We start from the raw sequence: 21,770 nt of genomic DNA, 5'->3' as shown, positions 1-21,770 counted from the left end.
TTCAGCAAACATTCGGGGCAGTGAAAAGGTTCGTGGCTTCTTGGGCTCCCAAGGATCAGGCCCTCCGAGCAGGAAGTGCTGAGTGACCATGCTCCAGCCCTGGGTGCCTAGAACAGTAGTATCTTTGACTGCTGGGAGGAGGTTTGCTCTGTAGGGTGGTGCCCAGCAGTCATTCATGCTGGCTGAGCAGGAGCTGGAGTCTGAAAGCCAATGTGATAGAGTGGAACTGTTCAGACAGTGGCTGACACACATGCACAAAGGGCTGCAGTTTGGTGCTCATGAAGTTGGGGGAGAGGGCTAATGGTTACGTATTGGTTTATCTAAGTAAAGGGTAGGTTGACATAGTGCAGGGCCCTTAACAGCTCTGCCAATGCACCTCAGTCCTGACCTGCAGCCCCTCTGCAATCCGAGCTCTGCCAGTGCACCTCAATCCTGAACTGCAGCAGCCCCTGCTGTCCCAATCCTGAGCCCCAGCCCACAGCTCTGCCAGTGCAGTCCAGATCTTATTTGTAACACCCTTTACTATTCCACTCCAGCCAAATGCATCTCAGTCCTGATTTGCTACCAAGGCCAGCCCTAGATTTTTGCCAGGATCCTATAAGAAGTGACACTTCGCAGGCCTCCTCCAGCCCCTACCCCCCACTTTCGACCAGGTTCCCCATTTCTGAGTACCCATCACTCCCTCCAATGGCGGTTTTTGTGTATCTGGAAGCCTTCCCCTCCCAGCCTTTGGTGACCATCATTATCCTTTGTACACATCTCTTCTTCTTCATATTCCGTGGGTTCTAGCAATCCCCTTCCATCCATGTGGTCCAGGGTCGGGGAGCTGAGGTGGCTCTTGGTCTCTGCCACAGCTCCCAGGCGATGGGATCAGACAGGAGTGTGAAAGGGGAATCTGGAGGAATGGGGTGTGTATGTGTGCAGGAAGATCAGGATCCTGTGCACCTATATTGGCCGAAGGCAGCAACTGCCTGCAACACCCCTTGTTATTCCAGCCCAAGGTGTCTCTCTTTGAGTAGACGAGGCTGGTTATAGAGGCCCTGATTTAGCACAGCACTTAAGCATGTGCTTAATTTCCATTGAAGCTGAGGAAAGTTAAGCACATACGTACATGCCTTGCTGAATTGGGTCGATAGTGCAGTCCATGGTTTTGCAATATGGACAAATGGGAACTGAGATGATGATGAGCCCGTTCACTTGTGAACGTCAGGATTTGAAACCAGGGCTCCAGGATTGAAAGGCCAAGAGGCCAGCATGCTAATTCGCTGCTTCTCACCTCCAGGGGATTTTGAACATGTTGAATGAGTATCCAGAATGGGGTTGGAATAATGAGAGGGATTAACGACACCTTGTTTGGTGGAGGGGAGTGAAATGCATGTGGCTTTTTATTTAGATCATACGTCTGTTCTCCCAGCGGGGCGAATAACCAAAGGGAACAGTTGTTGCCTTGGAAAAACACCGCAGAATCCATCAGCGCATGGTCCTGAGCATTCTCTTTCTCCTTGCTCGGTTCAAATTGGCAAGCAGATCCAAGCCAATGGCTGCTGCACTTGGGCTCCATGTTCATTGCTTTGCCTTTCCATATGAGCAAGTGAGACTTTGTTTCTGTGCCCCTGGACAGCTGCCTGGTGACTCTGGGATTACAGTACTGAGCCCGGCTGTAGTTTTGTTGCTGGCAGAGGGAAGCTGTTCCCAGATAACCCTCAAGAGCTTGTGACAGGTCAAAGCTAGGCACAGCCCATGTTTATCCTGGAGCCAAAGGGGCCACTTTGGGCTTTGGCTCTGTGTCCCCAGCCTTCCAATAACAAATATGCCCCACGTAATCATTTTTAAAATGTATGAGCTTGTCTTGGCTCCACAAAACAAATGGACAAAGAGTGGGATTTTCATAAGGCACCTAAATGACCTAGCAGCACAAATTCTGTTGACTTTCACTGGGGCTTGTATCAGTGGAGCAGAATTTTGTCCCTGTCCATTACAAGTGGCACGTGCTCTGCTCCCACGAGGATCTTTCTGAGACTAGCTGCTGCTGTTGTGATGATGAAATGGCTTTTCCCCTCCTCACTTCAGCATCTCTTATCTCCGCAGAGAGCAGATCAAGAGAGTGAAGGATTCAGACGATGTCCCCATGGTGCTGGTGGGAAACAAGTGTGACCTTCCGGCCCGGACAGTGGAAACCCGGCAAGCGCAGGACCTGGCCAGGAATTACGGAATCCCCTACATAGAGACATCAGCGAAAACCAGACAGGTAGGAGGAGAGATGGTTTTAAAATGTGAACCAATAGCAGTCCTCAAAGGCCCCCTTTTTATATACCTACAAACCCCTATCTCCATGTGACCCATCTAAACATTCCACACTCAGCACTTAGTGTAGGTCCTACTCGGTTTCTCTGTGGTGACAGTCATGTTGGGTTGGATAGGTTGGGGCTGGTGGGATTTCTGTAGTAAGTTTTTTGCCCCTGAATCCAGGTAGGGATATCTCTGGTAATGCCAGAGATGGGTGTGTGGATACAGCATATCCTGAAAGCCCAGGGCTCTGGGATTGGTGCCCGGAGAGCTGCCCCAGCACCAAACGGCTAGACTCGTAAGGCTACATCAGCCTGTCTAGTTACCTCCTCTTCTCAATGCTTCATGCCATTGTTGTGGCTGTAAGAAATTGCCTAGTCAACTCGGCCAGAAGGAACCTCCCTCCCTGCCCCTCCCACAGCTGCCATCTGCCCCCTCCCTGTGTTGGGTGAGGAAACAATCCCTGAGCCGGCCTCCTGCTTCCCGCAGCAGTTCTGCGTGCCCTGTGACTGACAGCAGCAGGGCTGACGCACAGCCCTGGTGACAGAGCAACATGCATTTGCTGTCAGGCAAGCAATGCTCCAACTGCTAATTACACAGTGTGCTGAGCCTCCTCTGACAGCTCTGAAGTGCCAGTGAGCAGGGGAGTGAGCATGAATTAGAGCAGGCCAGCGCTGGCAGTGATTTACCGCAGTCGGAATGCTGGGATAAAGCTGCCAGGAAACCCATCTTGGGGGAAGGCTGCCACCTAGGTGAGCTCGGAGTGATGGTGCTGGAGTGATAATTCCACAGCCGGATCTCTCCCACACCCCAAACCCTTCAGCCCTTCCCAAGGCTGCTTACTTCTGTCCTGGCCAGCCACTCTGGTTTGCTTTGTGAGGATCCGATGCTGTGTCGCAGCATGAAGGCCCATGTTGCACCAGTGCACCGGGATAGTGTATTTGTGCTGCACTCATCGCTGTGTTACACGAGTGCCTTGCAGGATTAAATGGGCCCCCCAGGAATCTGAGTAATGCTACCCTTGCCCTATCCACAGCAATTCCTGATGGAGCCAAGTGTCCCGGGTGCTAGGCCTGGGAGAACACATGAGGTTCAGGGTTAGTGGCTACCTCTTCTCTGCCTCCCCTCTCTAAAAAGAAGCGTCTTTTGTCTTGCCTGCTCTCCCCCTAACTTCTTGGAGCCAGTGCCTAGAGATGGCAGAAACGACCAGTGAACTATTGTGGCGGTCGCGTGCTGTGTAGATCAATGGGGAGAAATGCCAATGGTTGGAGGAGTCAGTTGCCACCTCAAGGCTGGATGTTCCAGGAGAGAATTCCTCTCCCTATCCCAGTGAGCCGGTCCAGTTCCCTGCACAGTGGGGGCTTGCCCTGTGTGAGAGCTCTGGAGGGGGTGGAATTGAATGCACAGGCCAGAAAGGCGTGGTCACAGGGTAGCCTGTGTGGAATGAGTCCGCACCTCCAGAGCACTTCCATGATTGGCACCAATAGGAGCTGCTCTTGGTAGTCTCAGCAGAGAAGCCTGGGGCTGAATAGGCCGCCTTGCTGCTAGAGGGGGTCCCCGCAGGTCAGGGCCGAGACATGCCGGCAGAGGGTTGTGGGGACGCTGCTTGCCCTTTGGACAGAGGGAGGACTTCATTCTTCAGGGCCCTTGATCTGGGACATTTGACCAGCACCCAACTCATCGGAGGGATTATAAAAAAGGGTTAAAAAGCCACCCACATGCTGCAGTTGGGTGTGTCCTAGGCTGGCATTGGCAGCAGATTGTTTCCAATGCACCTTTGTGCAGCTTCCCTGTGTTTATCTCTTAACTCTTCATCCTTAAGTGTTTTCTCTGGTCACTGACCTCTTTCTCTCTCTCTCTCTCTCACCCTAGAGAAGCGGTGTGTCCCCTTGCTATAGGGAGGGCTACATCACAGGCTTGCACAGCTCCAAGTGGGTCGTAGGGAGGGCTATGTGGTACATAACGTCCATAGAGTTAATGAATACCTGCAGCCCCATATGATTTAAAATTGCACCTTGATCTTCACTCCCCATGGTCCTGTAGCCTCTGCTGGTGGTCTCTCTTGGGGCCATGCTGCATTGCCCCATAACGCCTGTCAGGGCAGTCTGCCTGGTTGTGAGGAAAACACCCACAAGAAGTGGCTGCGGAAGGGCGAGAGGGCACCTATGACAAACGGCTCTTGATTGCAAGCCCTCAAGGGCTAGCACAGCACAAGAAGAGGATCCTCTCGGGTTTGTGGTGCAAACGAGCGCATGCTCAGCCCCACATTGAAACATGAGAGAATGCGTGAACCAAACCCAGTCCAAGGCTGAGTCCTGGGTTCCGGTTCAATCCAGAGGGAGGGACCGGGGTTTTGCTCCTTGGGCCAACATGGTTTGCTCCTCAGTTTCCCAATGTGTGCACCTCGGGGGACGAGAGGTGTGTTAAGGGGCTGAATGTTCAACAGAAGGTCTTTGATGTCTGCTGTATTGAAATGAAGCTTTCTGCAGGGCTGTGGGCTAGTCCTTATGTTCACTGCATAGCTGTCTGATCCTGAGTTGTTTTGCTAACCTCCTTGTCCTGCTGTCCATGCAGACATGCACACATTACGTATGGGTGCAGTTTCTGCGGGGAGTGCCCCTGGTTTGGAGGGTTAGAGATGGGAAAGAGGCAGTCGGCTCAGGGCTGTTAGTTCAAGTACAATTTCTAGTGGGATGTCCAGTCTCGTTTTAGGTGGCCCTAGAGATGGAGCTTCCGTGTCCTTTGGTAGCGTGGTAGTTATGTGCCACATTTTGCCAGTAGGAACCATTTCCTGGGATTCCTCTCTGATTTCTTTGCACAGTTTCATCCCTTTAACTCGAGTCAAAACCCACTTGAACTACACTGTGCAGTTCTCTGCAGGGGACTTCTAGTGATCACCTAGATCCATCTGCCCCCACCTCCACCCTTTTTCCGAGCGGCTTTGGCGCTCTTTGAGCAGAATGTTGTGCCTCTCTTCCAGGGTGTTGAAGATGCCTTCTATACCTTAGTGCGGGAGATCCGGCAGCACAAACTACGCAAGCTGAATCCACCGGATGAAAGTGGCCCAGGCTGCATGAACTGTAAATGTGTGATATCATGACCAAGGTGAGCCCAGTGGGAGGGAGAGGGGTGTGCCAGAGATGGGTGCAGGCTGCAGCCAGGCGTGTGCCGGAGGCAGGGATTCATTGACCGTGTATCAGGCTGCAAAAAGAGTAGGTTGAAATGATTTCATTGAACCCTTTGTTTCCCCAACAAAAAAAACAGCTTATTGGCCAAAACAAACATTTCCTCAGAAAGTCCTTGCTTTGGTCAGCATTTTCTGGTGGTGTGTTTTTTTTGTTTGTTTGTTTTTAATGAAAACCGAACAATTTTCATTTAAAAAAGCTGGATTTTTTGGTAAAGGTGGTCAGTTTTAAATTTAAAAAACTGACAAATTTTTACTAAAAACGTATTTTTTCCTCTATTTTTTATTTTTTCATTAAAAGGAAAAAAAAAACCCCAGCTCTAGCTGCAAATGAAGTCAGGTTCCATTACACCCCACCACTACCCCCCTGTGGCAACAGCAGGGCAGTGAAGGAAGTGGGCAGCTCAGTGATTCCCTAGTACTCGCTCTCCCTACAGGAGTCTGAGTAAGCGGGGCTGGGGCTGCATTTCTGATTCGAAGTTGTTTGCAGTGCTGTTGTACCCGTGTTGAGGGAGACAAGGTGGGTGAGAGGCAATCTCTCTCTTATTGGACTAGCTTCTTTTGGAGAAAGAGACAAGGGCTGTGAAGCTCAAGAGCTTGTCTCTGTCACCAGCGGAGGTTGGTCCAATAAAAGGAATTCCCTCACCATCGCAGCTAGGGCGGGTATGCCTCTTCGAACTGGAATTTACCTCCCCAGCGCCACTGTAGACATGCTGCCAACAGAGCCAAGGGTGTCGTGAAAGGGCTGTTTGCCTTTATAAATCATATTAGTCAGAGCCAGAGCTGCATGTCTGGCTTTCCTTTTTTTAAAAACTTTTGATTAAGTAAAAGGGTCCTGGGGAATCCGGCCCCGGATGGCAGTGAGCAAAGGCTGCTATCAGCTCTCTGGCGGCCAGCATGGAATGAGCATGGTGGCTTTAGTTCACGTCACCCAAACTACCCTGCAGCAGTGTCAGCAGAGAGAGCAAGGGCTGAATGAGTCAGGGAAATTGAAGTAGCCTCTTTCCCCGAAGGGCTGGGGTTGAAGTGTGCTAGTCAGGGAAGCTTGCACTGCTGCTGCCCCGATGAGCCTTTTCCCTGGATAATAGAGGACGCCAGACGCCAGAGCTGTTCTTCCATCTCCTTTAACAGGTACTGAATTCCCAGGGGAAAAGCTGGGGTTATCCAGTTCCAGGAACTCTGCTAAAGGGGGCTAGTTGAATGGGCGGCAGCTGTCTTCCTCCATTGCATCTCGACACACAGCCTCTGGCAAGGCTGTGAGCTCCGCAGAGCTCTTCCCCAAGCCCCCCCTCCTCCCCCCCACATTCTTTCTCTGTAAACAAAAACAGCGGAGCGCCCCGCCCCATGGCTCTCTGCTGAGGGGAGAGTGGATCCTGGATAGGATCTCCCAGTGGGACTGATCCTCGTGCTGGGCCGAGTGCAGCTATTGTTACAGGAGGTTTCCAGATGTTCAGATAATCCAGATGTTCAGAAGCATTTCCTCCGGATGGGGATACGAGTATTGGGGCTCGTTTCCTGCTCTGGCGATGATCGTTTTCAGCTGAAAGCGCGCACACAACTCCAAACATCTCCTTAAACTACTGTTCCCTTCTCCCTCACCAGGAGGGATTGTGCTGCTGAAGCAGGAGAGGGGCTGGCGTCTATCACTGACATGGACAATCTTTCCAAAGAGGCCTTGAAAATGTTTTGATCTAACTATTCTGTGAGTTACCCACATCCCAGTGGCAATGAAGAGCCTTTACCATTTCCCTGCAGTGACAGAAAACTGACACTTAAATGCCGAGTGGACATCAGAAATCCACACAATGCTGCAGGGTGTCAGTCCAGCTGTTTCTCTACGCGAAGGAAAGCGGAGCCTCTTTAGCCTTCTTTATTTGCAGTGCAAACCACAATACAGCTTTTAACTGGGAGATCATCTTTCTGACACACTATCCCAAAATGCTCCAGGGAATTGCGTAATCCAGGGCAGCCTCCGTGACCAACAGCGGGGGAGTAAAATCAGAGCCGTATTAACAGTGAGCCTTGCAGTGCCCCGTGACGTAGATTGGGGCAGTGCACCTATTTTTATGATGAGTAAACTGAGGTACAGAGAGGTGAAGCGACTTATTCATGGGGCCATGAATCAATGGCCAAGGAAGGAATTAGAACCTGGGCGCTCAGCTCCCTTTTAGATGCGGTATCTGGTAAAGGGCAAGAGTAGAGGGGGAGTAAAACCAGAAGTGCGGGGAAAAGAGAGGCCAAGGTGTATTGGTGGCTGGGGCCTGGGAGTCGAGATGCCTGGGTTTGATTCCTGACTCTGCTCTTGCCTCACTACGGAACCTGATTTGTCAGAGGTGCTGAGCGCTCAGAATGCCCCCTGAAGCCCAGAGGAGCTGCATGTGCTCAGCGTCTCTTTGGCACCCAGTTGTGAATGTTTTAGCCAGCAACATAAAATGTTTGCCTTCCCAGCGCTGCCTGTGTCCCATCAGGGAGAGGGAGATGCTGGTATTTTCCCACCTTCATCCAATATGTGGAGATTTGTGGGTGGAACATGCCCTGTCAGGGTGCAACACCAGCATGCTCATCATCGATGTTAAAATGCCCCTTATCCATAAAGGCTGGGGTTTTGAAAGGCACCTAAGGGAGTTAGGTACTCAAATCCCAGCATAAAGCCCCATTCAGCAAAGCGCCTGCTTGCTCTCTTAAGCGCATCTTTAAAGTCAAGCATGCACTTTGCCGAGTGGGGGCCTGAACTCTCAAAAATTAACACGTTCTCTCAACCCCCCACTCCCCAAGCCCCATGTAACGTTTTGAGTCCCCTCGGCAGGAGGCAGTGGGAGCAGGAGGACTGGGTAGCGGCTAGCAGAGGGTAGGATAAGAACAGCTGCTGATTCTCGTTCCTCCTCCCCCTTTTCATTTCAGTTGACCAGACCGTGACTTGGAGGGGTTTCCACGGTGCGGCGCAGGCGGACGGCGGTGACACAAAAGAAGCAGCAAATGGATTCAGGGGAGGAGTGTGGGGGAGGAGGGAGACGCAGAGGGTATCTTGAGCCCCACACGGACTGTCTCAAACTTCATCAAGGCCTGTGACAAGCAACTTTTTCCCCCCCTCCCCGTCTCCTTTTGCCTCCTCCTCCTCTCCCAGCAACTGTACAAAGCCACAGATTGAATCGCAGTAAATTATTATTTGATGGTCTCAACAAATGGTCTCTGTGGCTCTGTCCTACTTCAGAGATGGCTGCTGCTGCTGCTGGTTTTTGTGGATGGAAGGTGTGGGGGTGGGGTGAACTGTTCACTTGATGGGTTGAGGTCCTATTTGCAGACAGCCAGGTTTGAAGATTGGGTAGCCAGCCGATTTGAAGGTGGCTCAGCTGAGCATAGCCCATCTGTTATGGAACCAGTCAGTGGTGGTTCTGGAGATATGGGGTACCTCGATTTTAGAAAAGGACGTGTGGTGTGGGGGCCAGTATGACTGTCCCTTGGTCTCCAGAGAGAGAGAACCTCTTCAAAGCACCCCACCAGAAAGATCCTACCCAGGGTTACTGCCAGCCTATAGCGGGGAGAGAATAAGGATGGTCATTCTGTGCCCAAATGGGCATGGGTGATTTTCTGGAAAGATGGTTGGGATTTGAAGGTTAAAATGTGGAGGTGCTCTGTTTATAGTAGGTCCTGCACTAACTGAAAGTCCCCAATTTCCATGGGTTGGTTTGCTCTGATCATGTTTTGTGAGGTGTATGCTGCTCCGGACATGGGAAGTTGTCTTTGTAACCACCATCGCTGCTATAATGCTTCTCTCTGTTGCCCAGTAGGAAAAGTCCTGTGAATGTCTTCGCAGGGAGCTGAGATTTGGTCTGGCAGGAGTTCACTGCATGCCTGGGTCTGCCCTCAGAGCGATGGGGGAATGATGCCTGTCAACATGTGCCATGTGGTATTTCTGTGGGGCTGAGAAAGCTTGTATATAAATTGCTGCTCTGCACCTGGTGGGTAGGGAGTGGGGTCGCATTCGATGTGAATTCTAAGCGTGGTGTTTTACTGAGCCAGCACCAGGATTTACTGTGTGTTGCTTTCTGCTGCTGCAATTTGATTTCTCCTCAGTGGCCACTTTCAAACAGTGGGAGCTGTTTCCATTCCCCAAAGTGTCATGTGGGGGCGGGGGGAGGGGGGAAGAGTCATGGGAGAGTAATTGTATATACTGTCAGCTCATCGATTTGGCCACTTTAAACTGCTCTTGCCTGGGATGGGGCTGATTTTGTCCATGTGACTGTTTTGAGATGTTTGTACGTTCTGGAGGCAGGAGGGGGCCCCTCTGCCATAGATGTGTCTGTGTCTGTTCCCTGGTAGCCTCTTCCTTGGCAGCAGCTGGCTAATTGTGACCCCGCTGGGCATGTGCAGCTTGGATCTTGTGGCAGTCACGTATATTGCACGTGTATGTAAATCTGTGACTATAGCTAGTGTGGCTAATTGCAGGTGAACCAAGAGCAAAAGGAATCTACTTACTGAACTAAAGCTCCTCGTAGGACCCAAACCAGATTCTCAGCAACCACTGACAAGGTTAAAGGTCAGGGGTCCACAGGCACTTAATGTGGCTTTATGCTGCAGAGGGTGTTGTTGGACAAACCCAAGTGACGCATTGAGAAGTTACTAAATTTTCTCTTTCTCAAAGTGCTTTTATTTAGTTTTCCTGTTCAGCTGCTTGTGTCCCATCCTCCTGGTGCGCCTGCTGGAGCTGCATCTCCTCTGTGATAAAACTGGGTGCGTGTTTTGGGCAGCTGCCGTGTGCGCCCTTTGGGACAGGACCCAGGCAGGGGTGTCTGCCTGCAGTTTGTCGGTGGTCGTGCAACGCTGAGCCAGTCCTCCCAACGGGGGATTCAGCTGGTGCTACTGATGCACTCAGGAGTGGAGTCAGATGATGATTTCTTAAATTCCATGAGTGCATAAAGGCCCCTCTTGGCATTGTGGGGAGGGGGTGAAGTGCTGGTGCTCTTCATGCTCTGCCCACAAAATAAGCTTCACCCATGTGAGTTGCCAGAAGGAGCCATCACGCACTGTGAATTGTGCAGAGCTGTGACCCTCCCCTCACGTGAGGAGTGAAAGGAAACAAGGCTGACATTGGCAGATATATGTCTATACTGCGAAGAAAAACCTGCGGCTCTGAGCCTGGGTCAATAGCAGTGTAGACGCTCCAGCCCGAGTCCAAATCTGTATGCTGCTGTTTTCAACCCCACAGCCAAGCCCAGTGAGCCCGAGCTAACTCACCAGGGCTCTGAGACTCGGTGCCTCAGGCTTTTCTTTGCTGTGTAGACACCCAGTGGTGATCATTTAGGGTATCTGAGATAACTCCTTGCTGAGATGATTGGGGCGGTTGACACCTCTGAGGCCTAAGCACACTCACAGACCTCTCTGCATCTGTTATGCTTGCGTCATGACTTTGAGGTGTTCTTTAAATCTCTAGATTTTTTAGGGTTGCAGTGTTTTCAAATGAAAGCTGAGATTCGATATTACACCGCAGCAGCTTCAGCGAGGGACCAGTACGACTGACTGACTGACTGAATCTGCGCCCCGTGGGCCCCAGAGTGCTGGGTGCCTTACAAACACAGGCTGTATCCGCAAGCATTCAGGACATGTGCTTGCAAAACATGGAGGCATGCACCAGCAAGCTTTAATCTAGCTAGTGCAGCTAAAAATAGCAGTGATGCCATAGCTGCACGGGCTAGCCAATGTACCCCGGAGCCCAGGCAGTACTGTGCTCGGGTAACTAGCCCATGCCATAGCCACTGCCAAAACGTCACTGCTATTTTTAGCTTTGCCTGCTAGCTTTAAGTTAGCACAGTGTCTCTGTCCATTGTATGTGATGTCATGGCATCACTTGTGTTCTCATGTGGCTGAGTAGCCCGATGGGTGAGCAGGAAGGTGGCAGACAGATATCATGTAGGAATACGCAGGCTGCCATTGAAGACTTTGAATGAGGTTGGCCTTTTTTTGATCCATTTTTCACATCAGCCTTCCTCAAAGTGTTTAAAGCCTTTATTGATAGTTGCTCTCCATTCAGATCTGTCTGGGGCTGTCTTCGAAGTAATCAGTATTTAGGGCGCATGAGGTGAGAATCTGCTTACGGGTGTCTTTGAAGCGTTTTCGTTGTCCTGCTGTTCTTTCCAAGTTTCAGCTCACCAGGGAAAACTTTTTTCAGGGGTCTGTTGTTGCCCAGTCTGACTATGTGATCTGTCCATCTAAGCAGAGCTTTGCTGAACATTGCCTCGATGCTGGTTGGTTTTGCCTTTTTTCAGGATGTTAATATTGGAGATTTTGTCCTGCCAGTGGACCTTCCGACTAGAATGAAGACAGGACATGGGAAATATTTCAAGTTGCTTAATGTGTGTTGGTCAACTCTCCCTGTTTCACGTCCATATCAAAGGGATGCTAGCACTGCTGCATTGTATATCCTCCATTTTGTTGCCTGTTGGATGGTGTGCCCACATGTGCGGCAATCGCCTCCTACCTACTGTGCAGACACAGCAGCTATGTCCAAGGCCACCTACTGTGAAATGCTTATAGACTAACCAGACAAGACAGACAAAGGGTGGGAGTGGAAACAGATGTGGAGTGATTCACCCAGGGACACCCAGCAGGTGAGTGGCAGAGCTGGGAATAGAACCCAGGTCTTCCGCGGCCCCAGTGAGTGCGTTAACAACCAGATCATGGTTTGTCTCAAAAGATTGGCTTCCTTTTATAGAGAGGAATGAACAGTTGCCAGGATTCGGACCAGACTTTGATAAGAAAAGGGAGAGGAAGTGGCGTGTGGTTTCTTAAAATTATTCCCAACCTCTGTATCAAAGGTTTAACACACCTTCGAAAGAGACGTCCGCTGTCATCAGTGACCAGCCCATGTCAAAGCCCAGGCTGGTGCATGTGTGATGCTCTCTGGCATTTGTGCCAGCTGATGATGTAGGAATCCTGCCCATCAGAGTGAAATCTTACCTGATTTTAAACAAGCACCCCCACCCCCCCCATCCCTCCCTACATGGACAGGACGAGATAAAGCGCCATGTTTCAAAATCAGCTCGAATGGCAAGTGGCTCTGGGAAGTCCCAAATGCAGCTGTCATGGAGTCCTGCAGCTTTGATGCTGGTCACAGGAGCACTCCTCACTCTGGGCTTCCTCCAAAGCCATTTGAAGCCAGTGAGAGTCTTTCTGCCAACGGCTGTGGGTTTTGGATCAGGCCTTGTGCTAGGCACAGACAGTGCAGCATCAGGGAGACAGACTGGAGGCACCACGATCCATCGCTGTCCTACCGAGCAGCCGGTTGGAAGACTTTGTGCTCCTGGAGATGGTGCCCAGCGCGCCAGCCGCTCGTCACATCCCAGCTTGGAGTAAACTGGGGTTCCAGGGAGCGTTGATGGGTGGCTGTCTCCTTATAAAGAGGATGAGCTGGGTCTTACTTCACCTTCTGCCTGTGGGGAATATCATCTGGCTCCGTCTCTCAGCTACAATCTTTCTGGAAATGGAATTGTGCCGAGCTGTGTTGTTTCTGGGTTGGCTTCGCATTTCACGAGGACGCTGGCAACGGCGCCTTTAATTCCCTGCAGGGGAGGGATGGATGGTGGCAGCAGCGCTGGGACTGGGCAGGGGCTGTAGGGGATTAAAAAGCAGTGGTGTGTTTCTAGAGCAGAGGAGGGCAAACTACAGCCCGCGGGCCACGTCCTGCCTGGCCCTTGAGCTAGACTCTGGCCCCTCCCCTGCTGTCCCCCCTCCACCACAGTCTCAGCTCGCTGTGCTGCCAGCACCCTGGCCCGGCGCCGCTGCCGGCAGCACAGGTGGCATGGCAAGGGGGCGGGGGGGGGGGTTGGATAAAGGGCAGGAGGTCCCGGGGGGCAGTCAGGGGACAGGGAGCAGGGGCGGTTGGATGGGGCAGAGGTTCTGGGGGGGGAAATCGGGACTGGGAGCGGGGGGGTTGGATGGGGGCGAGGGCAAGGAGTGGGGGGGTTGGATGGGGCAGAGGTTCTGGGGGGGGAAATCGGGACTGGGAGCGGGGGGGTTGGATAGGGGGCGGGGACAAGGAGTGGGGGGGGTTGGATGGGTCGGAGGTTCTGAGGGGGCGGGAAGTGGGAGGGGGCCAGGCTGTTCGGGGAGGCACAGCCTTCCCTACCTGGCCCTCCATGCAGTTTCGCACCCCTGATGTGGCCCTTGGGCCAAAAAGTTTGCCCATCCCTGTTCTAGAGTGTGTGTTTTTGTGGTGTCCCAGGTTTGTGAAGCTGGGAGGGAGGGGGGTAAAGAGGGTTTTCTGATCAACTAGGAATTATTCCCCACCACCCCCACATGCAAAGGGGGAATGATGCACACACTAGCCCATAATATTGTCTCCACCAAGGCAGCAGGGAATGAGATTGTGGGGCCTTTCCAGGTGCATGAGATGCCTGCATTGTACCCGGTGTTACTGGAAACCCTTAGGTTGCTACAGGCCAAATCAGAGCCTTGCTTCTGTCCTCCTCTCTGGAGTGTGAGCAGAGAGACAATCCCAGGGAAATGTGCTCTGGTTTGTTTGGTTCCTGTTTCCTCAACACTGGGGGGCAAGGAGTTGTGGTGCCATTTGCTTTACCCTGCTGATCCTAGGGAGTGGAGGGCAGTGGGGGGGGGCGGGTTCAGAGGGGGGCGAATGCTGCTGCAGAGGGAGGGGTTACCCAAGGAGAGTGAGTTCAAGTTGGAACTCTTGACTTCCTGGATTAGCTTGAGCCCTCAAAAGCCTGACAGACTTGGGTCCCACCTTACAACTCGGTATAGTGTGCAGACCCCTTGGAGAGCAGCTGCAAGGACTTGGGATGGGACGTAGCAAAGTCCACGAAGTCTCCACCCTGCGTGATGGTGCAAGGCATGTATATACTGAAGCAGCTCTGTGCATCAGCCAGAGGCACCTGGGAACCTGCCTCTCTGCTGGACTGGGTAGCCTCGACTCATCCTCCCCTTCTTGCCTGTGGAAGCCTAGCTCATGGCTGTATCCCAAGAATTGCTAGGTGCAGGGAATCCTGTGGCCATTTGACGCAGAGATCGTTGCTGTATCTGAACCACAGATTAAACTGGCCCGGTGTGCGACTTCCTGGTCGTATTGGCAGGCAGGTGGCCCTTGGGATTGCTTACTCCAGGGCTGTGTTGCTCAGGCTGGTGTGCAGCAAGGCTCGCTGTTAGAACAAGACTGGCCACAACAGGAAGGCTTAGGCCGCAGTCCAAGGTGGGCCCAGCCTGAGCTGTGGTGCTCACAGGCTGTCTATCTTACAGCCCTGCAGTGAGAATGCCCTGCCCTGGCCCCTCTGGCTTTGGACCTGGCTTCTGTGAGCTGTGGTGTTCCTGTGGAGTGTAGCTGCGGTTGTGAGATAGGGGCGTAGATGGACAGTTGCTCAGCCTGGTGGTCTGTATCAGGGTGTGTGCTGGAGGAAGGGTGGTCGCATCATACAGAGGGGAGACAGGTGACGAGCTGCACTTTGCTGAATTACAGGCTGCTGTGACTCAGAGGAAAGCTCTCACAGAGCTTATCTCATCGGAGTCTGCAGCTGGTTACTGGCAGGAGACGTCGGGAGCCTGTGGGTTTGGGACCCTTTGTTCTTGCAACCAGTGAACTACAGTGGCTTCACTTACACCTCGGGGAGGTATCTCCGTCACCCTAGTTTGCGCAGGCCTGACACGCACAGACGGAACAGATTGTGGAAAAGCACTTTGACTCCAGATTTCATCTCTAGCTGTGGGAGAGTCTGATTGATCTTTCGAGCTGGGATGGTTATTGAACTGGGACAAAGTCCCCTCTCCAGTGCAGTCCTGAGGCAAGAGGAAGGGCAGCGACAGGAAACGCACGCGCACTCGCTTCTGGTGCAGCTTGCTGCCCTGTGGAACGATCTGATCTAATGTCAGAGCCCCTCTGTAGCTACAAGCCGCTTTGCGCTCAACGCCTGCTCAGACGCTAACTGATGGCACCTTAGCAGGTAAATCCATCCAGCACAAAAGACAGGGCCGAAGAACAGTGCATTTCCCAGTGTTTGTGTGCCATGCCCAGTGGCCCCAGGCAAGCCAGCCCCAGGCAGGAGCATGCACCCTGGGCCCGTTTGGCTGAGACTTGCTTTCAGCAGTGTTGCCTGCCAGGTTGGTTGTTGGCATGATGACAGCGTCTAGAGGCTGCAACTGAGATCAGATCTCCATTGTCCATGCCCAGTGTGAGAGATGAGCCCTGCCCCAAAGAGCTCACAAGAGCAGGGAAGGAGGGGGATGCCCAGGCCAAGCCCAAATGCTCAGTGCTTCGTCTGTGGCAGCAGGGAGCATCCCACTCTGCTGGGGCAAAGAGCTGGTGGCTAGGAGGTCCCAGCCTGAGAAGCAGAGACCAATACTGAGTCCGAACTGAGGTGCTACCTCCATGCAGCCTTTAAAAGGCTTCTTTACCTAGCATCCCTCTCCCAGACCTCTGTGTGCCTCTGCAGTGCCCCCTTCTGCCTATTGACTGACTCCTGCTGTGCCACGTGTCCTCCTGCCCTTCGCAGGGTTTGAGCAGGCTGCGGAAGCCAATGACACTGTGACCTATTCTGGCCACGTGGACCGGGACACAGAACTGCCCTTCCTTTCCCTGCCGCAGCCCAGCCTCTGGAGCCTGACATAGCCCAAAGCTTTGCTTTCTATCTTGGCTCCACTCCAGACTCCACTTAGCATCAATTATTTAGTGCTGACTCATTGAGTTGTGAGGGTGGACGGCAGCAGTCAATAAGCTCATAGCAACCGTGGGCTGGGCAGGCTGAGGTGGCGAGGGCTGATGGGGATCAGCCGCATTTGGTTCTGCTACTGCCATGTCCCAGACTGCAGGGAGCCTATGAGAGACGCACTGAGACTCATCGTCAAGGTAAGACCCGACCTCTCATGTCTGTTCTGTTTCTCCTCATTGCTGAGGCCTCTGGTGGGAGCCACGCCAGGAACCCTGGAGTGCTCCGGCCAGTATAGGGGATGGCTCTTTCCCAGAGCTGGAGCAGGGAACCGAGGCACCAATTGCAATAGCGTGGAACGTGCCTCTGTTGGCCAACTGCAGTTGAACACTGGGTTCTAGCAGAGTTTGACCCCTAGCATGGGCAGGGCCTGTGTGCCTGGGAGCTTTCTCCCTGCAGCAGCTTACTTAGGAGGGGGAGACTTTACAATCTAAACCTAGGGTGGCTGAGGGCTATTTCCTGCAGCATTTCCCAGGGTGGCTAACACCTGGGACAGCAGGACCTGGGCCTAGGCTTTCATGAGAGCTCTGCACCAAGCAGCTCCCATTGAGAGGATGGAGGATCCCAACCCAAGTTGAGAACCATGGGAGCTCTGCTTCTTTGATAGTCTGGCTCCTACAAAACATAGGGCACCAATGTTTTTACAGTGTGGATCTGCTCTGTGCTGACAGCTGCTCTCCTGAGCTGGACTTGGCTCAGAGCTCCAGGAGCTTACCCCTGCTCTTACAGCTCCCACAAGCTTTTTAATAGGCACAGCGGGTCTGGATCTCTTCAGAAGAGCGAGCTAAGGCACTAAGGAATAGGACTGGACAAGCCAGTTGTGTTTTGAGAGTGGTTGGGGCTTGTTCCATGAGGCCTTCATTGGTGGTTGTGTCCTCCCCTCTTAAAGGGCAGGATTCAGACCTAAAGCTCACTCGTGCATCAACACTACAGGGGTCACCAGTCCTCTAGTACAAGGGCTCCCATTGTGTGTATGTGTGGGGGGTGCCATAGAGGGACCTCTTCCCCTGCCATTCCCATATTGCTAAAAGGGAGGGGGGTGGAGAACTAGTGCACTAAATGGCCAGCACCTGACTGGAAGAAGGAGCATGGTAATGGGGAACAGGACAGGGGTTTTGTGCAGGGGTCAGTGGTGCCATGTGAAAGGGCATGGAATAGTGCTGGGAGCTAGTGCATCAGAGAGGGCTTCGTGTGGATGTGGTGCCATCTGTTGGCTATAGTCTTGCACAGCATTCTGCAGTTTACCCTAGAGCAGTGGCTCTCAACCTTTCCAGATTACTGTACCGCTCCAGGAGTCTGATTTGTCTTATGTGCACCCACGTTTTACCTGACTTGAGAAGTACTTGGTTTTTTGCAAGCAAACGTCAGCAAACTGTTACTGAAAATGGCTTACTTTCTCATCTTTGCCATGGAGTATAAAGTCATTGTATGAAATTTTAGTTTGTACTGACTTCACTAGTGCTTTTTATGTAGCCTGTTATAAAACTAGACAAATATCTAGATGAGCTGATGTACCTCTGGTTGAGAACCACAGCCCTAGAGCATGGGTTTTCAATCCGTGCCTACATGTGTGACATTATCTGTTTGTCAGGGAGGGGCTGCTGGCTGTGTGATATTTGCCTCCTTCCTGCCCCTGGCTGACTGCAGGCCTTGGGGGTACAACGTGAGCAGTTCTGGGCCGGAAGCAGCCATGTCACACTCAGAGGGGAGGAGAAACAAAAGAGAGCTGTGAGTGTCTACTGCACATCACAGCTTCAATGGCTCAGCTGTAGGGAGGTATAACCTGAGAATGCCAATAGGCTTGGTGGGGGCCTAAGGAGGAGAAAACCCTTCATTACTAGGGTCTAATATACATCTCAGCCTGTTTAGGTGTCTGGCTACAGCTGCTTGGTGGTTTCTTTGAAAAGGGGGGCATTGTGGTTGTGCCTCTAAGGCTGGTCCACAGCAGTTGCAATGAATGGCTCCCACCCAGCATCCTGTTCTATTGATTTGTTTCCTCTTCCTTGCCAGGGCCTGGGCCATGACCAAACCTGCTGGCAGTTTCTGTTTAGAGCTACATTGACCTTCCAGAGGGGCAGCTCGAGGCCTGCACTTCTGTGCTTTTTTCCCCACTGTGCCACATGGAAGGCAAGGTTAATTTTTTTAGTCATTTGAAACCTGTAATGAGAGTGGTGGCTCAGGTGTGAAATGGTTGATTTAATGGGTCTAGCTGCAGTCAAAAGGGGTGTTAGAGACCTTAGTAATAGCACTTGTCTGAGATAATTATGCTCTAAGCAGTATCGGATGCCTTTGGCAGCAGCGTTCATTCCCTGCTCTTACCATCTGGGGAATATGCAGCTACTAGGATTTGAGGCTACTGCCTGAGCGGGAACAGACAGACTTAAGGTAGGTCGACGCTACACATGGAGAGTGCAGATTCCAGCTCAAGGAGACTTAGCCACACACCACTCTGCTTGAGCTAGCAGAAATGGAGCCGCAGCAGGCGGGGGCTCAGCACCCTGAACGTGGTACGTAGTCCAGGGCTGGAATGTACACCTTCCCCTGCCCTGGCAGTCATACCCTTAAAGGAAGAAGGTGGGATTGGCAGAAGCCCTATCCTAAGTTAGGCAGACCAGTTCCACTGGGCTTTGCACCACTTTGGAAAAGCCCTCCTCCTTCGTTACATACTCCAGGGAGCTGCTCCACTGGGGATGAGAGTTAAGGAAGGTGGCCGTGGTAGGCTAGCCCTGCAGTGCCTCGTGTCACGCTAGTGTGTCTCTAACCCTTGATCGCTGCATTGTCGGGAGAGGCAGGGCAGCCATGCCCTAGCCCTCTGTCATGATACTAGACTCCATAAGCCAGGCTGAGCAGTAAGCGCCGTTCCCCCTCTAGCTGACCTCTGCATTTAAACAGACTCCTGTTTCTTTGGAGCAAGGAGGAGCTGAATCTCTAGTGGCAGCCAGTGATGTGACCTTGTCTAGGCCAAGCCCTGTTAGAGAAGAGTGGAAGGGGCTAGGCCCCCATACTGCAAAGGGCACAGGCCTGAGTTCAGCTTTGCCTCCTGGTGAGGGTTTTTTTTCCCCCCTTGTTCCCTTCCCCCTGTCCCTGGGAGCCTGATAGAGAGCAGCAGTGCTTCCCAAGGTGCTGGACAGCTCTTTCAGAGCAAGGCCTTGCCCTTTTTCTGATCAGGAGACTTCTACAGCTCCTGGGGGGAGATAGCAAACTTAAAATAAGAGCTGTAGAATAAAATATTGAAATGCTGCTTTGAGCTCCCTTTGACTTGGTTTTGTCTACTCACTTTCTGCTGTTGACAGCCTTCATGTGAAAACTCCCCCAGGGCCTTGGGGCTAGTGTACCCACCCATTAACAGGTCTGATAGTCACTGCTGCAATAACCTACAATGGAGGATGCCAGATGACTGGCACAAGCCCCTTCCCCCTTATGTTTAATAGAACTGTGCTCACATGATTCTGTTCCTTCTGCAGATGTTGCACAGAGCTGCTATGTTAACTGCCTTGGAGCTAGGCCTGTGCTTTGAGGGTTAGTGCTGCAACCTAGAGAGGAAAGCCAGTATAACACTAGGCACAAAAAACAAATAACCTGTCTCTATATTTACCTGACCCATGGCTGAGGATCCAGCAGGGGAAGGGAAGCTGCAGTGGGAACCAAAGGCAGGGGAGGGTGTGTTCCATCAGGAAGGGGAAGCTGGGCTAGGTCAGTAGGCGAGCAGCAGGGAAAAACATGGTAGATAAATTCTCTCTCCTCACATGGGCTGATCAGACTGAAAGTGTTTTTTAAAAAAGAATTTTTCCCCTGGGGGAGGTTAAGGTGCTTCCAGGATCTGCCTTTGCTTCTGAAGTACAACAGGAAGTTAATACAGCACTGTAATGCACTGCCCAGCTGAATGTGGCCTCTCTGCATCATTTCCCATTGATGTCACAATCAAGTCTGTTCTAATCCAGCAGTGAAAAGGGTTTAAGTACCTCATTTTAAAGGTAGCACTGGTGCAGGAAGATGAATGCTGCCCACAGTTTGCTTAAACTGACAGTACAAGCCTCTTCTCCTTTAATACAGCGATGTGGCATGAGGAAGTTGCAGGGCCTGCAATTCCTAACTGGGCTACAGCTGTTTGAGAGAGTCTAACAGCTCCAGCCTCCTAGTTTCTACAGCTTCATGCTCTAGGGCTGTACTGTTTAATTTACAGCAGCAGTATGTGTAATCTGAAGTTACCAGGCCCCTGTACTAGAACTTCAGGCTTTGTGCAGAGCTCTAACACGATCATTCCTTTTAGACAAGCCTCGCCCTTGACTTCTGCTACATTTCAAATCCACAGGGCTGGAGCAGTGTTATCTTAAATAAAAGGCCTAAAATCTACAGTACCCTGAAGTGCAGCCAGCTCTAGTGTGAAACAACAATGCTGCTGCACATGTTTAAATGCACAAAGGGGGAATATTTGGAGTCCACCCTCCACTCCTTCCCCTGGTGCTTTGACTACCATCTACTCTTACAGAAATTGGGAAAGGCCCCATATGCTCCCTATATCTCCTCTAGTAGCAAGCTCAATGGTGTCAGTACTGACTCACTAGGCAGAGCTGTCCCCCATCCAAGCACAGGAGAGGGGGCCTTTGTCCTGTGAAATCAGACAAGATCATGTGAATGGACTGACTGTAGTGATGCAGAGGGGAAGTGTGACTTACTAGGCGGCTTCATGAGACCATGAACTTAGTGAGCAGCTGGCTTGATGCAGTTTCAAGTACTATCTTACATTTGAGAAGGGGCAGGGTTTCAATGAGCCATGCAAGAGCAGAATTAAAAACCAAGCCAGGAAGATTTTAAAAAAAAGGGGCAACCCACTTTCCTCTTAACACTATAGTACTAAGTAAAACTCTGCCTCGGAGCTGGCTCACCCGTGAGGCTGAAGGACTGAACTTAGTCCACCTCCACTACAGGTAGTAACCGGGATGGCTCTCTGTTAGAAGTCAAATGTCAGCAGGGATGGAAATGCAGTTCTGTAATCCTGGTTGGGGTTAGTGCTTTTGCATAAGGCTCAAGGACTTTTTGATCCACACTGCTGGTATAGATCTCTTCTCCCTTCCCCCAGCCCTTTTCTTGTGTGGACAGACCAGGGACAGGACTGAGGCAGCGTGGGAGGATTTTGCATAGTTTTGCTGTTCTTGCTCTGTAGAGACAAGACATCAAACACCAGGCTGTCACTACGGCCCCCTCTCACCAGCACTGAATGCAGAGACAAAGAGTAGCCAGTTCCTAGCACGAATGGCATTTTCAGAGCAGTGCCCTTAAAGCTCCAGCTCTACACAAACTGTATCCAGAACCTAGGACCCTTGAGCAGCTAGCACTGCATCAGGGGGCAAGCAGGCAATAGACAGTTTTAATTACACTATAAAATCAGGGACGTTGAAGTCCAAGGAGACAACCCAAATCTTAATCTCCCCACCCCACTGGAATAAGTAGCCAATGCAGTGAGTTGAAGGAAACAGGAGGAGGGGGATGTAGTGCATTGCCCTAGAAGAAAAACACTCTGTAGCTGTTTATGCTAAACTTCTTAAACTCATCATTACAACCATGTAAAACACAGCATTGAACACTATGTACAG

The 21,770-nt window shown here is 51.8% G+C and overlaps 1 protein-coding gene across 2 annotated transcripts in view; it reads left to right on the top strand.

Moving 5' to 3' along the window:
* The window catches only part of HRAS (HRas proto-oncogene, GTPase), a 75,051-nt gene extending 66,409 nt beyond the window's left edge, over window positions 1-8,642 (top strand). For both annotated transcript variants that reach the window (XM_074954750.1, XM_074954751.1), the window contains exons 4-6: window positions 2,089-2,248; window positions 5,267-5,391; window positions 8,372-8,642. In XM_074954750.1, coding sequence (XP_074810851.1) covers window positions 2,089-2,248; window positions 5,267-5,386 — 280 coding nt within the window. In that variant the 3' untranslated portion in view covers window positions 5,387-5,391; window positions 8,372-8,642. The remainder of the gene's footprint in view (window positions 1-2,088; window positions 2,249-5,266; window positions 5,392-8,371) is intronic.
* Window positions 8,643-21,770: the final 13,128 nt, after the last annotated feature.

This window comes from Natator depressus, chromosome 6, assembly GCF_965152275.1.
Source record: "Natator depressus isolate rNatDep1 chromosome 6, rNatDep2.hap1, whole genome shotgun sequence".
Classification (NCBI taxonomy): domain Eukaryota; kingdom Metazoa; phylum Chordata; order Testudines; family Cheloniidae; genus Natator; species Natator depressus.
This window is presented reverse-complemented; position numbering and strand designations above follow the sequence as displayed.